At 40.8% G+C, this 18023-nt stretch overlaps 1 protein-coding gene across 2 annotated transcripts in view; it reads left to right on the forward strand.

Moving 5' to 3' along the window:
* The window catches only part of DENND1B (DENN domain containing 1B), a 158151-nt gene that overhangs the window by 24783 nt on the left and 115345 nt on the right, over positions 1-18023 (forward strand). For both annotated transcript variants that reach the window (XM_027463101.3, XM_027463102.3), the window contains exon 3: positions 15877-15920. In XM_027463101.3, the coding sequence (XP_027318902.1) occupies positions 15877-15920 (44 nt within the window). The remainder of the gene's footprint in view (positions 1-15876; positions 15921-18023) is intronic.

An 18023-nucleotide genomic window follows, 5' to 3' on the forward strand; every position in this document is an offset into this window, starting at 1 on the left:
GCTGGAATTTTGACTGGTAGATATCTGGTGCATATATATGCAGTATGTATGTTTTCCCCTTCCTCTTATCTTTTTTTTTTTTTTTTTTCTGCTGAAAAGCTCTTTTGGAAAATAGAATTAAGTTCCTCATTAGTTAAGAGGCAGACCTGGTTCAGCCTGGTGGGCAGCCCGTGGTTCTGTAGCACGGCCTGCCTTCCTGCGGGCCTTATCCACCCGACCCAGTGGGCCTGCAGCTCTCGCTTGCTCATGGGCTTGCTTCCTCGTGGCCTTCTGGCCGCCTTTTGCCCTCGTGCCCTGCTCACATTTCGGGTTGGCAAGGACCTGCCGTGCAGCTGCATGCCTCATGGGACTCCTTCACTGAAGGAGTTCCTTCTGCTGTGCGTCCTGGTACTTGTAGGGCAGCTGGTTTGGAGGCGAGCTGCTGAAATAGGAGAGGGCTTGTGACGCTGCCTTCTGGAAAAGCCCGGCTTACAAAGCGCCTGCTGAGTTCTGAGCCCACGTGGGACATGCAAGTGCCGTGTATTACTTTGAACTGTAGCTTTTTGTATTCTAGATGAAATACATTGTCCACTGTTACCACACTGCTAAATTAATTTTCAGTATTTTCTGCATGATTTGAGATTCTGCTGGATGAAGCAGGCATTACACATTGAGCTATTCATAAAATAAAGTATTTTTTGCACTGAAAATGCATCATAGTAATTTTGTATCTGAACATCAAGTGAAATTGTGAAAATTTACCACTTTAAAAATCAGTAAGGCAATGTCCCTCTTCTGTTTTGTCACTGAAGTACATGATTCCAAGAAATGTCCTGATGTTTCCTAATTATCGAGTATGCTTTGGGATTAGTAGCTTGTATAGACTGGAGCTCAGATCTCCTGCCTCCAGGACAGCAAGACACAAACCATTCTGGTTACAGCCCCTTTACGTGTGCTGGGATGTCGTTCCCATTCCCTGTTTTCCTGGCCCCATCTGGCACCTAGCAGGGAGTTCTGACCTGCGTAACTCAACACCTGCGAGAAAACCCTTTGACTTGTTTTTTTCCTGACTTGCTTTTACTTGTCTACGTAAATAATGCCCCTTGCTTTAAAATAACTAACTCTGGATGGAAATATCCTTTTTTATGCCTCTGAATGTTCTTCTGGATCAAAAACAATTGCTTTTTCCAAGATCTCATGATGTTTGGAAACCTAAGCAAATCATCTCTCTGCCTTCATCCTATATCCAGTGAGTTGTGGGCATCAGCTTGGATGTGTACCCTATGTAATCTGTGTTTGTATTTCCCTGTTAGAATTCCTGGGTGGAAACGCAAAATCCTGGTTCTGAGAGTAGTAATAGGAACTTACAGAGCATTAAGCATCCTAATGATTTTTTGCTTTGATACACGTACTTTGCATTCTGAATGCTAAGGTATGTGTTTCCATATTTAAAGCAAAGGGATCAATGAGGAAAGGACTTACTGGAGGTCATGCAGCAGGTGCCTGGCAGGACTGAGAACCAGAGGGCATATCTTCCCCCTCCTGGTGTTGGTTAGAGGGAAAGGCACGGAGAGGTGCAGCTATTTCAGTTACTGAAAGATCATGTATTTGCCTGTAGGAAAACACTGAAGAAATAAATAGCATTAACCTTCCACTGCGTGTGTTGTTCACCTTTGAGAAAGGCTTAGCGAGGGAAAAATCCCCAATTTGGGAACATCCCCAGGAGGGCTGTGGAATCTGTGCCCCCTTGGAGGGGATGCAGAGGGTCCCTGTTCCCTGAGCCACCAAGTGCCATAGCCATGGTGCCACTGCTCATGTGGGAGCCTGAGCCCCTTGCCCCTTGCCTGCCACTGCCCAGGAAACTTCTGTGGAGATCCTTTCTTAACATTTTCTTTGTTTTCTATGAGAAAAATAACAAAGTTGGGTAATTCTTTGTAAGTGGATGAGTAAATTACTAGAGTATCTTCAGTAGCTACGCAGCTGCTAGAAGGGACTTGTAACTTAAATGCTAGGGAATTTTTTTCCCTGTCCATGGCTACTGGATACTAAGTCATGAGTGCTTCATGATAGAGTGAGAATCTCAGCTGATTAGAGGACCATTAGCTGCTGAAGTAACACTGATCTTTCTGTAAGCAACCTCTTAACCTGTTTTTCGTGTTTTGTTCTTCTCAAAAGTTCAGTGTTGACTTCTAAAGATTGGTATGTGGAAAACGTCAAAACATTGATTTTCAGCTGCATGCTGCCTGTCATAGACAGATCAGGGCTGAATGCATGTGGTCCAGCCTCTAAAATTTTTTGTTGTTGATTCTTGCTTGCATGGAGGGCCCTTGGGACAGATGGCCCCTCGCTGTTGATGGTTCGATTACAGCGATCACCCACAGCTTCTGAGGAGTGCGAAGAAAAGAAATTGCTTTCTTTGTCAAGGTGTTTTCAATTCAATTCTCACCCATTAGCCCTGTTTGGTTAAGTTTTGAATTACTCCATCAGGTGACTGATGAGTTTATTTTTTTCCCCCAACAGTATTAAAATGGATTTGGTATAAGATTGAGAGCAAAGGCAAAAAATAAAGATTTGTACTTATTGATCAGTGCTCCTTCATCTTTATTCCAGTTTAAAATATCATGAATAATCAAGATAAAAATGAATACTGAATCAGAAGTGGCTAGCAAATATATATGTGTAATTAAAATACATTTTAATTATTTTAAATCCATGAGATGTTCACACACAGGACATTATATGCAGTCTGTGGCTAAACAACATGTTCTTATGGTTTTAGAGCTTTTAGTAGCTTAGAATCATAGAATGTTTATGATTGTTTTAATTTAGTTTAGAGCAGATTACTGTCTTAGAGAATTACAAACTGTCTGATGTAGTTGAAGCTTTCAACATCAGATGCAGTGTGGATTATGGTGCTGCAGACCTCCTGAGGAGCATGAAATCACCAGGCCAGGTCTGAGCTGTCAGTGCTATCTGCTTCCATCCTGTCCCACAGCAGCTAGGAAGCAAAAAGTGAAAGGTCTGAGTTTCATATTAATTGTAATGGGAGACTGAAAGCAAGGTAAGGGTAGAGAATTTGAAACTGTTTTTGTAATGTGCAATTATGTTCAGTCTCTTCTGCATGTAAGCTGAGTACCACTAAATAGTCTCCAGCTGTGTCTCTGAGTTTATCATATATTCACCCCACCTCTCTGATTCTAGAATAAATCTAGAATAAAATAACGAATGGAGGATCTAACCTGTTCTCTTTAGATCCATCCTTGCTTGCAGCGACAGGGTCAGTGAGGTTGGCTCTGCAGAGCTTTCCTTGTTTGCTGTGCCTGCCAGAGGCTGTTGCATGAGTTTATCTTCCTTCTTCCTTGCATTTGGAGAAGGCAGGGCCCTCTGAGAAGAGGAGACAAAACATTGGCCAGCCTCTGATGCTGGAAGATGTGCCATGTTGCAAGCTGCAGTTTCAGCTTTGCTAGCAGTAGCCTACCAGGAGAGAAGGCAGCCCAGGCTGCTTGCTGCTGTGTGTGCAGCGCCCAAACCCAGCACCAGCCTCTCATCATGCTTAGAGCCTCAGAGAAGATGTTCCTCTTGATACATATTTGGATAATGATGTTATATATTCCATAATTATGTTACACATTCCATTGTTCCATTGTGTTATGTGTTCTAGTATTTCTCTGTCCTGAAAAATCTATCATCATGTTTTACTGCTTGCATTAGTTGGTATTTAAGTCAAAGGCTATAATTTGTAGGGAAGCCCTGCCCTCAAATATTATACAGTTGGGCTGTCACCAGGATGTGGCCCTCACCAGCAGAAAGTGGAAGGAACATAGCTGCACCAATTAAGCAAGAAGTGGATGTTCATTATACCTTCTCCAGTCATTGGGGTGTTCCCCAGCAACACTGTTTTCTTGAAAAAACAAAGAGGACCAGACGAACATCTGCTTTGAAACAAAACTAAGGAAGCATTGAGTTCTTGGTGGAATATTTTGCTTGTTTAATTCTGTTTTAAATTTTGTAGGCAAGTAAACTGTATTGTGAGACTTTCTGGAAAATGTCTGTTAAAAATGGCTTGAATATTTTTTGGTATTTCCTCCAACCAGGAAGCTTGCTTTGCAGGGTTGCATATATCCTCAGTTACATCTCCAAGCTGACCTGTTTTTCTGCCAGGGATTTAGGAAGTAGTAACTCAAGCATCCATAAGCTAATGGATATGTAGTCTCTGTTATGTTCCAGAACTGTTCTTGATTTTTCTTTGTGCACTCTGCATGGGTTACACACAGCAAATGTGAGATAACGTGAGATAGGATGTTTTTTCTCTCTCTGGTCAGCCAGCACTGATGTGGAAGGGCTGAGCAAAGGGCCCCCTCCAGCCCCTTGACTGTGTGGTGTCTTGCTTCTTCTTAACTTACCGAGTGGACTCATGGCTTGGCAATAACCTACTGGAACCCTTCTGGATCTTCCTCAAACTCTATCTTGCTAGCATTAATATATGAAAAAGCCATTTAGCCCACAGTATTTTTTAAAGAACTCTAGGTCCTTTACCTTAATTTAAAACAAGCAAGACCCTGCATAAGGTGTCTATTTCCAAGGGGGTTTAGGCATCCTTAGAGAGCTAGATACAAAACTTAGGTTCGGTTGCAAACGTGAATGTCCTGAGTCTTACTGTTTTCAGTTATTGTTCACTTCATTAGCTCACTGCACAGTCACTTTCACTGAAAAGTCTTTGAACAAGAGACTTGGTGATGGAAGAGCAGAAATACTTTGTTTTATAAACTTTCCTTGAACAGTAGTGACTGAAGGCATAGCTGGTGCTCACCTGCTCGGTCTTTTGCTGCCTCTTCAGTGAGCTCTGAGATATTCGTTGTCATGAGCTGTAATTCACTCATGATTACAAGTGAAAAATGAGAAAATTAAAAAATAACACTGTAGCTCCAAAAGGCGTACATTTCTTGCCACATTTTGCAAGATTATTCAGAAGACTTAGCAGGTAAAATAAAGTCCTGCTTATCTTGCAAAAAGGTCAAACAAAGGCTGGACATACTCATTTCATCTGTGCGCTGTCTGTGCAGTGAACTCTCACCCTGCTTAAGGTTTTATCCTGAAGCATGGCTAATAGCATTGCAGCCAGAAGGACCCTTTTATTTTATTTTTTTTTTCTGTCCCTGGCTAGCTGAAATGACTTTCTGCTCTGTCCTTCTGGGGTAACAAATTCTTGGCCAAAAGGGATTGACCTGCAGCTCTGAAGGAAATGCGAGTTGTGGCTAGAAGTTTTGACCATCTATCTGCTCATAAAAGGGAAATCACACAGTTATTTCCTAGTCTGAGTGTCTGTTACGAACGGAAGCCCTGTGAAAACGCTGAGGGGCCTACAGGTCAAGTGCCTGTGGGGCCTCTCCGCAGCGCAGTAGGCCGAGCCTTGTCAGCTGATAGATGGAGCAGCTTGTTCAATATTTGCACATTGTTTTCACATCCTTAATTTTCTGAGTACTTTGAGGAAATGTTTTAATGGAAGTTAGAAGTGGAAATACCCCAAAATAATTCTTTGATAGATTTTGTGATTGGCAAATCTGTTGCGTGGCTTTGCTGTGTGATGCACACGCATTAGATTCATGCACTTGCATACGGATTGTGAAATATAAATAGATCACAGGGGTAGAAATGACACGTATTTTGAAGCTGTGGTGTCTCTGTGGGGTCGTGGCGCTGTGAGCAGTGCCTGAGCTGGACCTGTGACTTGGGGAGTGGGTTGTGTCAGCGCAGCGCCGAGAGGAACGTGGGGGAGAGCTTGTGTCTGACCAGCGGCTGCCACGGCTGTGGGTGGCTTCTTTGTTTTCCCGTCTAGTAGAAGCAAAATGCTGAATTCCCACAAACATGACCACTGGTATCCTGAAGCCATTTAGTAAGTTCTGTGCCTGTGAAAAGCTGCAGTTAAATCCTGAGGCGTTTGTTAAATCTGTGAGTAATTTGGTTTACTTGTAGTCTCAGGTACTTTGTAAGCATGAGTCCTAGAGAAACTATTTTAAGTCATGGTACAGTTTTCAGCTTACTTGAAAGCCTACCCAACTTGTGCTTAGCTACAGTTAAAAGCATTTTCCTTCGGAAAAGCTCCCTACTGGGAGGAAGGGATTTTCATCTTATCCAGTCTTTGTAATTATGTGTCTGAACCTGACTGAGAAGTCATTGACACAAAAACCACATTTCTGTTTCATCGTTGTGTGTTTGCAAAGGCTTACATGAGACAACTGCTGGGCCCGTAACTGCAGCAGGCTGCTAAAATGTCCTTTTTCTGTGCTGTTTTGCTTGCGGAGCTTAGTGCTTAGTGTTTGCTTGTTGGTGCTTCTGTCATTTAGTCCACACCTTAGTTTGCATTAGAGAAGTTAAAAGGAAAAATGTCAAAAGTCATACTTTCCAAATTTCTCCTTTGGTTCCAGTGAGAGTTAGGTAACCTGTTCTACATCCTGGGATGTAGGATTTGCAGTCAGTAGAGGGAAAGGAAGAGGCCACTGGTGAAAGGAGACCCAAGACTCCTGTGTTTGACCAGGCTGGAGCTTGGTTTTGAAGGCGATTCAAAGTTCAGCACCTCGCTACAACATGCTACTGAGAGCACTGTGTAAGCACTTAAAAGCCCAGAAGAATCTGGGTGTATTAACGTATGGCTATATGGCAGTAAGCTCTCTAAGCTCTCTTGTAAGGGAGCTGAGCGCCTCAGCAGCAGTAGCCGAGCACCAGGTTGGGCCTCGGTGCAGAGCGTGCTGCTCTGCGGTGGGGCGCTCGTTGCCTCTGTGTCCGCTCGCTGGGGGCACCTACAGGGTTTTGGAATGCTGATAAAGTATCAGGGAAAAAAAGTAAAGGTCAGGTGTGAAGAAAGAAAGAAAAGGACTGATCCTTAACGTTTGATACAACTTTGTAAATACGTTTAAATTTTTGGAAAGACTTGAACCATAATATGAATTATGGTTGCCTTCTGTAGCAAGTTTTCTGTGATATAGGTAAAGTACGAACAAACTCAATATTCTTATATATATATTTTTTTTTTCCCCCAATATTCCTTTGAGCAAAAAAATACCTGGACTACGTGATTCTCATAAAAGTGCACTTTCAAGTATTTTCTAGTGGCACCCTCATTTGCATGTCATCTTTAATCTGTCAGGTTCTAAGTGCCGGAGAAATTAGCGAGTGTTCCTTACTTCCACCTTTTTATGAAGTTTCCTCAATATATTTTGTCCTTGTTCTTTCTTTTGATTACTGAAGCCTGGAAAATACTGTAGCTCCCTTCCTACATTTCCGCGGCATTTCAGGGCCGCTCCGGCTGCTGGAGCGTGCTCTGCTTTGATCCCCAGCACCCAGTAGCTGAGGACCATCGCCGCCCTCAGATCTTCCTGACAGCAGCACCTCGCACTCCTGCTGCACCTCTGGCACTTCATGTACGAAACTGTTCACAAGTGGGTTTTAAGCTGATATATGGAAGTCTTTTTTTGCAGGAAGTCATCAATGTGAATGCAGAGATGAAATCTGATGAAAAAAGAGCCAAGACTTGCATTGCACGTTATGTTCATCTCTTACTTTGTTTCTGAATAACTCATGAAATACTATATCAATACAAAAGCATCTTAGTACTGCTTCAGTTTTCTGTCAACTTGTTCTCAGCACGTAGCAGACTTTTGACTTTGAACGTTAGCAGTAATATAAATGTAGAGAACTTTTATTACTGAGAACTACTTATTCTGTGAAAATGAATTCTGCTTGTAACTTAAATGTATGTTTATAAAGCAGTTCCCTGAGGTAATGATAAGCCATTTCAGCTTTATTAATCACATTCTTGCGTTCATGGAAGAACAGCAATCTGGAACTTCTTTTTCAGATGAAAATGAACTGCATTAAGTCTGCAGTAAGTTTAGCTTTGCTGCCTGCTTTTACCTCCCTGAGTTTTTTTCTCTACCCCCACATCTCTTGACCCCATCTCTTCTTTTCTGCACCAACGGCTTTTTTCCAAAGAATATCTTTACAGCATCAGAGAAAATATAGCTGAAGGGGTACTGAGCGGCCGTCTAGCCCATTCCTCTGTCCCAAGACATGACCAGCCCTGCTTGGCAGTTTTCGTCTATCCTGCTCCGTAAAACCCACAGGGATGAGGATTCCACCTCTCCAGGCAGAATATTGAACTACCTAATTAATCTGTTTCATTTTACCTTAACTGTGTTTTTCTGTCTCAAATTATTCTGTGTTGCTATCAAGAGAATTACCTGAGATGATGTTTCTCAGCATGTGTTTGTAGTTTCTCTTTCATTACCAAACAGAATGTGAGCTAATTAGCTCATCCTGTTGTATTTTTGGATGATGCTTATAATCTGCAAGCTTAATGATACTGAAGAGCATTCTTTAGTTTATATTTAACCACTCAAATCTTGGGAAAATTACCATTCAGTAAGCTTTTCCTCTTATTATCTATCGTAGTTCTGAATGCACTACTTTTCTAATTTAATTTGTCATGAGATATATTACTTCTGTATTCTTAGCTTTGTTACAGAAATGAAAATGTGTTAGAAGTTTTTTTCTAAAAATATGGACGACATCCTATAGGAAGTTACCTCCGTGAGAGCAGATTTTTGGAGAGGAATTACATTACCTTGAGGATATGCTATGTTTTCCACTTCTTTTAATAAGTAACTTTTTTTTTTTTTTAAATGTGCCTCTTTTTTTTTTCTGTTTATGTTGAGTACTCTGATATTTGGTCCCTCAACATTCCTTTCCATGCTGGTCTGCCTTTGACTTTTACCAAGAATCTGCAGCAGTGGAAGTGGCATCTATTCCTAAATGTGGTCCTCAGGAGCTTAAACAAATCTCTTCTGAATCACGTTACAAAAAGTATTTTTTAAAAATGTGTATAGATAGGATATACATGATAGATTGCAGCTATGTCTAGTGATGTGTACGTGACCTGTGGCTTCACATTGGTGGAGAAAAAGCAGGTAGAACATTGCTTGCTTTTCCTATTATCATCCCAGAAATGATAAGAGAGAGATGGCTTTGCTGGTCAGGAAGTAGGCAAGTCAGTCCTCATACTCTTCATTTGGCCTGTGCGTGGTTATTTACAAGGATGGTCTGTATTACTTACTGTGTCTGTCTTCTCTTGGGCATCTATGTAGTCACTCAAGATCCTTCCAGCTCAGCAGCAGATATCTGTTCTGTGATCTAGCAGTGCTGTAAAATGAAGCACCTCACAGAATCTGCATCACGTCGTCTGTAACTCGCCCCATTGCTTAAGCAGTGGTTTTGGAAAGGGACACTGGAGGTGCAGCATACCAATTTGTTTTGAAAATTTAGGCTTAATTCCTTCCTGGACACCCAAAATGCTGACTTTTGGTTGGCTTTATCTAAAGTATGTTTGTTTTCAGGGCTGGGCATTAGGTACTGTAACTAGCTCCGTGGTGTTTGGTGAGCTCACTCTTCCCTCCTGTCACTCCTGCCCAGGTGCCTTGTGTTGTTCTGCCTGCCAGCGCTCAGAAAAGCCTTTCTGAACTTCAGCACAAATGTTGTAGAGGAACAGACCGGTGATTCAACCAGTATTGTATTTCCTCCTGTAACATTAAAACTTGCTGGAGATTACAGCGATGTTGGAGAGTGTATTTAAAATTCAAAATGACAGAGAAATTGGGGACTGTGCTTAGGATGTAATGCTGCTCAGCTGGGACAAATACAAGGTAGTGCTCTGCAACAGAAATAATGAGTAGGAGAAGCAGAACAACTGACTACATGTAGCAGTTCTCAGTAAGGAAATGTAATGAATTACAGCTGACCACAAATGAGGAATATCATGCTTTTTAAAAAACATTAACATGATGCTGAAATTCATTGAAATTAACAATAAAAAAGTGGGGGGTGAGGGAAGAAAAGCAACATAGCTGTGAAGGAGTCCTGCTGTTCTGTTCAGTGCTGATAAAACTTTGGGTGAAATGCTTCTGGATAGATGTAGGCCATTTGGAAGTGGTTCAGAGAAGTGCGAGGGTGATAGCCTAAGAAAAAAAAAAACGTATGAGGGAAGTGTAAAAGTTTTAAATGTGGGAGTGCACGACTTTACATGTCCACTTCTGCTGGCGGAGAGGCAGCGTGGGTGAGCCTGTGGGGACCTGCCTTGCCCTCCCCGCGCAGGAGGCCGGCGGGCGCTCGCGCTGCCTCCCCTCTTGGCACCCTTACAGCCTCTGGCAGCTGCTGCTTTTCATATTGCTGCTGGGCTGTGGACCACCTCCTCCTGAATAATGTGCTTGTGGAGACCGAAAAACCACGTATTTTAACAGATATTGCTAAGTTACGGCCATTTGTGAGAGGTTTAAAAAGGGCTCTCTCTGGAGGCTTCCGAAGCTGAACCTGCTCTTTTTCAGAAGGGTTCCCCCACTTCTCTCCCAGGCTGTGTTGGGAACAGTAATGCTGTGTGAGAGAGTGCTAAGCATGCTCCCTTACCCCCAAAGCGGTGCCTCGGTTAAAGGCAGACAAATCCTCGAGCTTTGGAGAGCCCTGCAGCAGGGCCCTGCTGGTGCAGAGGGGCTTGGGGGAGCCCAGCACCGCTGCCCTCCTCCTGCTCTCTGTCCCATCCTGCTGCCCTCCGTCCCGTGCTCCTGCTCTTCCCTCCTGAGCTGGGCATTCCCTGCCCATGCCTCTCCTTCCTGAACCCTCCTCTCTTCGTGCCACTCTAACCAAGCTGTCCTTGTGCGACCCCAGGTAGTGTTTATCCCTTGTACTCCCCCTCTGCCCCACTTCCCAAACACTGCCTCTTCTTACTCCGGCAGTACCCTTCTCCTCCGTGCCCATTCATGTAATTCATGAACTCCCAATAGATGAAAGATTTCTCATGTTACTTCTGTCTTTCAGCTAAATGTCTTCCGTTAAGCTTCTTCTAACGTGGGAATTAATTGACTTTTGTTTTTTTTCTAAAGATATAACCCAAATTTATTTATCTATTTGTACTTTTAGGTGCTTGTGGAGGAAGGTTGTTCGGAGGTTGTTATTCAGCCTGTGTACTTTAATTGATTGCAGCCTCATTTGGTGATTGTTAAAGCACTTACCTTGTACCCTACTGCATTACTGCCTTCCAGTTCTGTGAGGCCAAAGGCTTTTTTGAAGCTTGGTATAGACACGGTATCTTGCTTTTTTTTGTTCCTGATTTTGTAATGATTTTAGGTTATCTGTCCTAAATTGATTACCCCCCTCCCATTTTTAAATCCAACCTGGAGTTAAGGCACATATGTGAAATAAGTTTTCAAACGAAATGCTTTTTCAGAAGCCAAAGCATTGTGCCAGCATTTTTTCCTATTCTCCTTTCAAACTTAGATAATGACTATATGCGATATTACTCTGGCATCGCTAAATTAGAAATGTCATTATAGCAAAATTTTAATTAAACTCATGACCTTTAATTAAAAGCTCCCTTTTAGAAATTAGAATCTGTCATGTCACTTCCTGCAGCCTTGCAGCAGCTGCAGCGATCTTCCTCCTTGTTAAGGGAAGGAGGGCAGGCATGCTCCTCTCAGCACACGCATACATTTAAGGGTTGTGTGAGATGGGTACGATTTGGGATCACAGGGCATCAGCAGATAGCACGCAGGCACTCTGTAGGTAGCGCTGCCCTGATGCGCTGTGTGACCGCTCCGCGTGCTGGCAGCGTGCTGGGAGAGCCCCCCAGGGAGGTGTGCTTGGCAGTGCCGTGTGACACCGAACTGAGGGACTTGCAGGTGTTTCTGGCACGTGCACAGTGTGCATTTTCAGCAGAAATGTCTGTCGTGGATGCAGCAGGCCTAGGAATAAGCGATATGTGTACATACACGTGCATATTTACATGTGCAACGCAAACATGTTTTACTAGCATGTTACTCCCCTCTAACTAGCACATTTACCCTGAAATGGTGCAAAGCACTTGTCCTGTAAAGCCTGTTAGGAGTGAAAAACAAGGAGAAACCTCGTAGACCCTCAGCCGGCTATAACAACAGCTATTTCTGAGCAATTCTCGTCCTCTCACCCATAAAATCAGCATAAAATTGACCTAACATTGCCAGATCAGATGGGGTATCTGCAAAGTAATCCTCAGGGAAAAGAAAATTCAGTCTTTGTAAATCTGAAGATAAAGTGCATAAAGTTGCAGAATCGGATTATACTTTCTCTTTTTATTTCTAAATCAGTACCCTTTTGTTCCTTCCTCTGCAGCACTTGTGCGGAGTTGCCACAAAGATGTCAGATGCTGTCTGAGTCCAGCTCCAAAAGCAGAAACAAACATAATCTTTTGAAAAAAGCCCAGTCCCTGACTAGGATAATTATCATAAAATCCTAAGGCCTTTTAGAGGTGTTAGAGTTTCAGAGAGCAAAGGAATAGGAAGAATATAGTAACTTTCTTTTTGAGGCACAAGTCGCATCAGATTTTTTTACTTAATAGAAGTGTTGCAAGTACCTACTCAAATAGCCACTTTAATAATCCATTAATAACAACAGCAAAACCCAGCTCAGGGCAGCTGGTAAAGTCTTAGAGTATATTTTTTTCCTGTATGTGTAGCACTGAGTGCCTTTTTGATTTTAGTTAGGAATATTTGCTTGATTGTTGACTATTTTGGGCTTTCAGGAGGGAGTACTCAGAGCATCGTTCTCCCTGGTTTAGGTTACATGAATTTAATTGCCTTCTCATAATGTATTAAGCCTTCTTGCCTTAAAGCCAAAGAAAAACAAAGAGAATGAAAACAAATGTTACACCTGCAGTTCAGTGAAGTGGAATTTCCTTCAAGGTTCTTGTTTTTATTATTTTAGGTGGGACTAAGGCAGTACCAGGGAGCAGTACCTTATATGAAGTGTAGATAGTAAAAGGAGAAGGACAGTAGGTTCTGGCTGCAGGTTTTGTGTCTGCTAGCAAGGGAGGGCACTGAAAGAAGTTAACGGGACGTATGTATGTCATTGCCAGGAGGTAGAGGGTGCTCCTGTGAGATGCTGGTCGATTTGTTCCAAGGCATTATTCATTTTCTGACCAAAAAAAGAAAAGGTACTTAGATCCAAGTTTTGCTTAATTCTGAGATTGTGCTTTGTTCCTTACTGTGATATTTTAAAATTAACCTTAGAGGTTTCGCTTTTGCAATTGACTTCCTTTTCTGAAGACTGATGTTACACTTCCACGAAGAACAGTGAAAGAAAGTAATTGGAAAATTTCTTGTAGATTTAGAAGTTTATGCAATAACTATTTTACAAATTGAAAGCATCAAAAAACCCACACAACCCCCTTTGATTTTGTTACATGTTGCTAAACTATTCAATAACTAACTGTTCATTATGTAAATGCAGTTAACATCTGCCAAGCCAATCTGTTTCATGTCTAAGAAAATGAGAGCTTGAGACTGACGTTGCCAGTCGTGCTTACTGCGAGATGATCAGCTCACCTATTGACAGAAAATAGCTCTGAGCTCTTCGACAGAAGAACCTGTAGGTGATAGAGCAAGAACGGGGCAGAAGGGATGAGCAGTAAGGAGTGGGACTCACTAATAACCAGCTTGGATTGCAAAGGTGTGAGGCAGTGCTGCTGCCCGGTGAAGCTGGCCTGCTCTCTTCCCCCTGTAATGCCCTGTCCCCCACTTTTCCTTCCTCCTTCTGGTCCCAAACCAAGGTTTTTGGGGAACTGGTCTAGTTGATGCAGACCTGAAAAAGCCCAAATGGCTGGTGTGAACTTGGTGGGTTCCCTGGTGCGGTATGCAAAGAACTGGTGGGAGGAGTGCTGTGGGATGGCTCATCTGCAGAGAAATTCAGTATTGAACTCTTTGTGGATGTATGGCCTTGGGTTTGCAAGCATTTTAAATATGTTATTTTTGATTCTGTAGAACAGCTTCTTAGCAAGTATTTTCTGAATTACTTGCTGTGCAGAATTTATCTGTGAAGGCGTTTGCTGTTCCTTGAGTTTATTGGGGATCACTGTTTACCTGTAATACTTTCCCGTTGCATGATGCTAAATCAGTATAAAAATGAGATCACTAACAGCACAGACACTGAGACCCTCAGTCTGCTCACTACACAGGCATGTCTGTGACTTACGTACACAAAAAGTAGAGAAAAAGCTTTTCTGCTTTAAGTGATAACTGTACTTAGTAGGTCCTTTAGTGTACTTTTAGCCTGAGTGCTCTTCTCACTTCTCTCCTTTTCTATCTGCTTCCAGAAGTTCTCATTCCCCATGGTAGGTGGAGGAAGATTCTTTGTGCAAAATATATAAATTTTCATAAAAAATCCCAAACAGCTGTGGAAGCCTCCCCAAATGTTCTTAGGAGCAAAAATAGGGTTATTTGATTATTTATTACAAAAGGCTTTTTTTTTTTTTTCCAAAACAAATTAAATTTAATCAAAATTCAGTCTAAATTAGGTTGAGTTGATTGTCAAATTAAGCTTTGCAGCATGTTCAAAGAACATTTTCGACCATTTGTTTAACACCTGGACCAGGGTGAAGGAGGGGTGCTTGCTTCAGTCTTCAGCTTCTTGTGAGCTGTCCAGTGGCAAACGCAGGCACAGCAGCTGCGTGTAGGATAGGAGAATTTGAGATCAGCAACTGGGAATGAAAATACCATCAAGGATGTTTCTCCTTGAAAGCTTCAATTTGCAGCAGCAACCATATGTGGGAAGATGAAGAAGGGTAGAAACCTCTGTGCTTTGCCAAAAGTGGAGGAGTCTCCAGTTCTGATGTACAGCACAGCAATAGGAAGGACGTTTCTGATTTATCAGGCAGTGTTAGCTCTAGATGTGAGAAATGGAAATCCAAATGTTTCACAGACATCGGCTCTTCCGAAGACAGGAATCCCAGCAACTCCTGAGGTAGCCAAAAGGTTGCAGTTCTCATCAGGCAGCTTCCCCTGGCTCTTATGAGCAGCTTTGTCAGTTTTCCTGCCCCCGGGCACCTGGAGCTGTCGTCTGCAGTGTAGTGAGTGCCCGGAGTGCTTGCCTGGCTTGGGCTAGGACATGCCTGGGAACTGGGGAACTCACGCTCTTGTCCAGGTTTTGACATGACTTGGGTTTCACTTTTAGGAAGACAGGTAATGTCACTCTTTAGCATGTGAGCAAACAGTTCTGCTGATCAAAATCATATGAATTTGTGAGTATCTGTGATGCAGATTAAACAAGATAACCCAGGGAATATATTGTGTTGTATGATATTAAATGCTTTGGGAGGATAAAGAATATAAATCAGTTTTTGTTGAGATGTTGTGGTTCAGATCATTGTATTAGATACATTCACAATAATATTATTTGTAGATTAATGCATAGCCTAAATAACAACAGATTGGTTTGATAATCTGATTGATATTGATTGGTATTTGATAATAATAACATGAAATATTCAAAATACAATAGGCTAATGAAAGCTTTCAGATATCATGAAAATGCTGACTTTAAATGGCTCCTAACAGAAAAATATTCCAATTTATCTCTTCAATCTCTTCCTTGGGAGTACTGGTTATATTGGTACTGTTTTTAAAATTACAAACGACCCTCTTCTCTACCTCACAGAGATCTTTTTTTTGTTTTCCCCTTTGTATCAGTTCATATTGCGATTTTTTTTTTCCTCAAATGAAAAGAGGTTTTATATTTTATTATTTCTTAATTAAATTAAAATGTGAAAATTGAGTACATGCTTAAGAAATTAAGTACTCAGGTCAAAAAGAAGAGTTAAATATGAAAATACATTATAACCTATGGTATGTAAAACAATAAACAGGGTTTCATAAATATGAAATGTCTTTTTAATAATCCAGTATCTTCCTCAGTTTTTTTAGATACATTTTTGTACTTGCCTCAAAGCTTGAAGCTAAGCTGACCCTCTCTTTAATATTAATGTACTCTGACTGTAATACTCTGTTCCTTTGCCTCTGATTAATGCTGTCTGTCAATTATTTACAGATCCAGTGGTACTGTGGAAGTTCCCGGAGGACTTTGGAGACCAGGTTGGAAACATGAGATTGAACTTTTTTTTATGTTAGAATAATGATTAAAAAAAAAAAAAAGTGTTCCCCTATTCAGCTATAGAAAAGCAGATGCTAATGATAGCAGTAAGGAAGTCTTCACCCAACTGGTGGCTTGGTGATTAGATGCATTTGTGACAGGAATATGCAATAGTAGATTCTGAGCACTATATATAATACTGATTCACTGTATCACCCTATTTTGTAAATTGCTTGTTTTATAAATTGTTTCTGTTGAAAGTGTTGGGGTTTTATCTGTTTCAGAATTGAAAACATGGAAAATTTGTAAACAAAACTTTGCTATTCATCTCAGGAAGCCAAATGTTATAAATTGTATCAAAAAAAATCAAAACAGATGAAGAGCTTTGCAAGGTTTTGTATGTCCTTTTAATGTCAGAACCTTTGCATTCCATTCCTTTGGTCTTTTACAATGCACAATTTTGTGTATTTCTTTAATATTATTCTAGAGCTACTCTAGTTATTTGCTTGGGGCAAAAAAAATTGTTAGACACTCATAAGAGATAATGCCCAAACTTACTGAATTTGATATCGTGAAAACCTTAGTTTTTAATCTATAATTAATCCTCAAAGGAAAGTTTACACATACAAGGCTGACAGATTATTTCACTGCTTACAGTAACGGCGGAGCTGTTATTTTTGTAGTATTTTTTTTCTTAAACGACTTCTACTAAATTATTAATAATAAAAACAATGAAACTTAGGTATTATTGCTTCAGCAACTTGTGGATGAGTTTCTTCAATTGAAAGATTTTAATTTTTATAAAGAAAACACATAAAAACACTTTGCAGAATAAATGTTTCTGTCTTTGCTCTTCTTTTTAGACCGATAATGAGTCCAACATATTCTACATTGGTAATATCCTCACAGTAGATGATCTAGAAATAGTTTTGTACACTAGATCCTGATTTTTTTTTCTTTTAAAATCAATAATACAAGATTCTATAAAGACAGCAGTAAGGTGATTCATGATGAAAGGAATAAATATACAAACATAGAAGGTAGAATGTCTGGTTAGGGAATAACATCAGTCAAACGTGCAGCTTATAAGATGGTGATAGGTGGAATATGAGGAAAGTATGCTGTTATATGTTCTTAGCTCAACATCCAGCAAGTTTTGATAATTTTCTAAGCTGCAAGATGATCGTCTTCATTATGATTTAAATTCTTCTTCTCTGGTTTGTTTTGTTCTTTTTCTTTTTCATAAGACTTCATAAGACTTGATCTTAAAAAAAGGAAAAAAGAAAAAGAGAAATTATGTATGAAGAAAAATGGGAGCTTATGCAGTGAGTCGAAGGTTATTCAAAGAACAGCTGGTATAGAAACATGATTAGAAGGTGAAGCCCACTGAAGACTGGAAGGGAATCATATAAAGATGCAATAGACATACCTAGTCTAAAAAAAAAAAAAAAGAAACAACAAGAGTCCTCAGGCAGTGATCTGCCTTCAGGCTCTGAAAAACCTGCACTTATCTCGGTGGTATTAGGGAATCTAATATTTCAGGTAAATTGCTTCTGTTCCTGGAAAACAGGATGTTTTAATCCTCTTCCTTGCAAAGGAAATTTTCCTTTTGGGCTCACTGGATTTGAGCAGAATATATAGCAGCTTCTACAGCAAACTTTTGAGCCAAATGCTTGAGCGCAGGCTGTGGAAGCCTTCTGTGCACATGTGTATGTGTACGCATGTTGAACTCTGTAGGTTTGGGCTGAAGATCTGTATATCTACCAGATCCACCTTTTTTTTTTTTCTTTTTTTTTTTTTTTTTTTTCCAGTGAGCTCTCGCAAAAACTACCAAGGTTATTTTAAATGAAAGTCTGTTGGGGAAAGTATTATTATTATTATTTTAAACGTTCTCTATCCTGTTTTCCTCTATCCTATTTTCCAGTCATTTCTATTTTAAATGTAAAACGTGTGAGTTAGTTTTTGGATGTATCCCAAGGAATCATCTTTCCTAAAATCCAAGGGCTGTCTGTTTTCACAGCGATGTGATAACAGCGGGCAAAATATTTTCCTCTCTTCCTGAATTTTTCTGCAGTTTATCATGTCACCTTTTTGTTGCTTTCACA

This window comes from Anas platyrhynchos, chromosome 8 (assembly GCF_047663525.1).
Source record: "Anas platyrhynchos isolate ZD024472 breed Pekin duck chromosome 8, IASCAAS_PekinDuck_T2T, whole genome shotgun sequence".
NCBI lineage: Eukaryota > Metazoa > Chordata > Aves > Anseriformes > Anatidae > Anas > Anas platyrhynchos.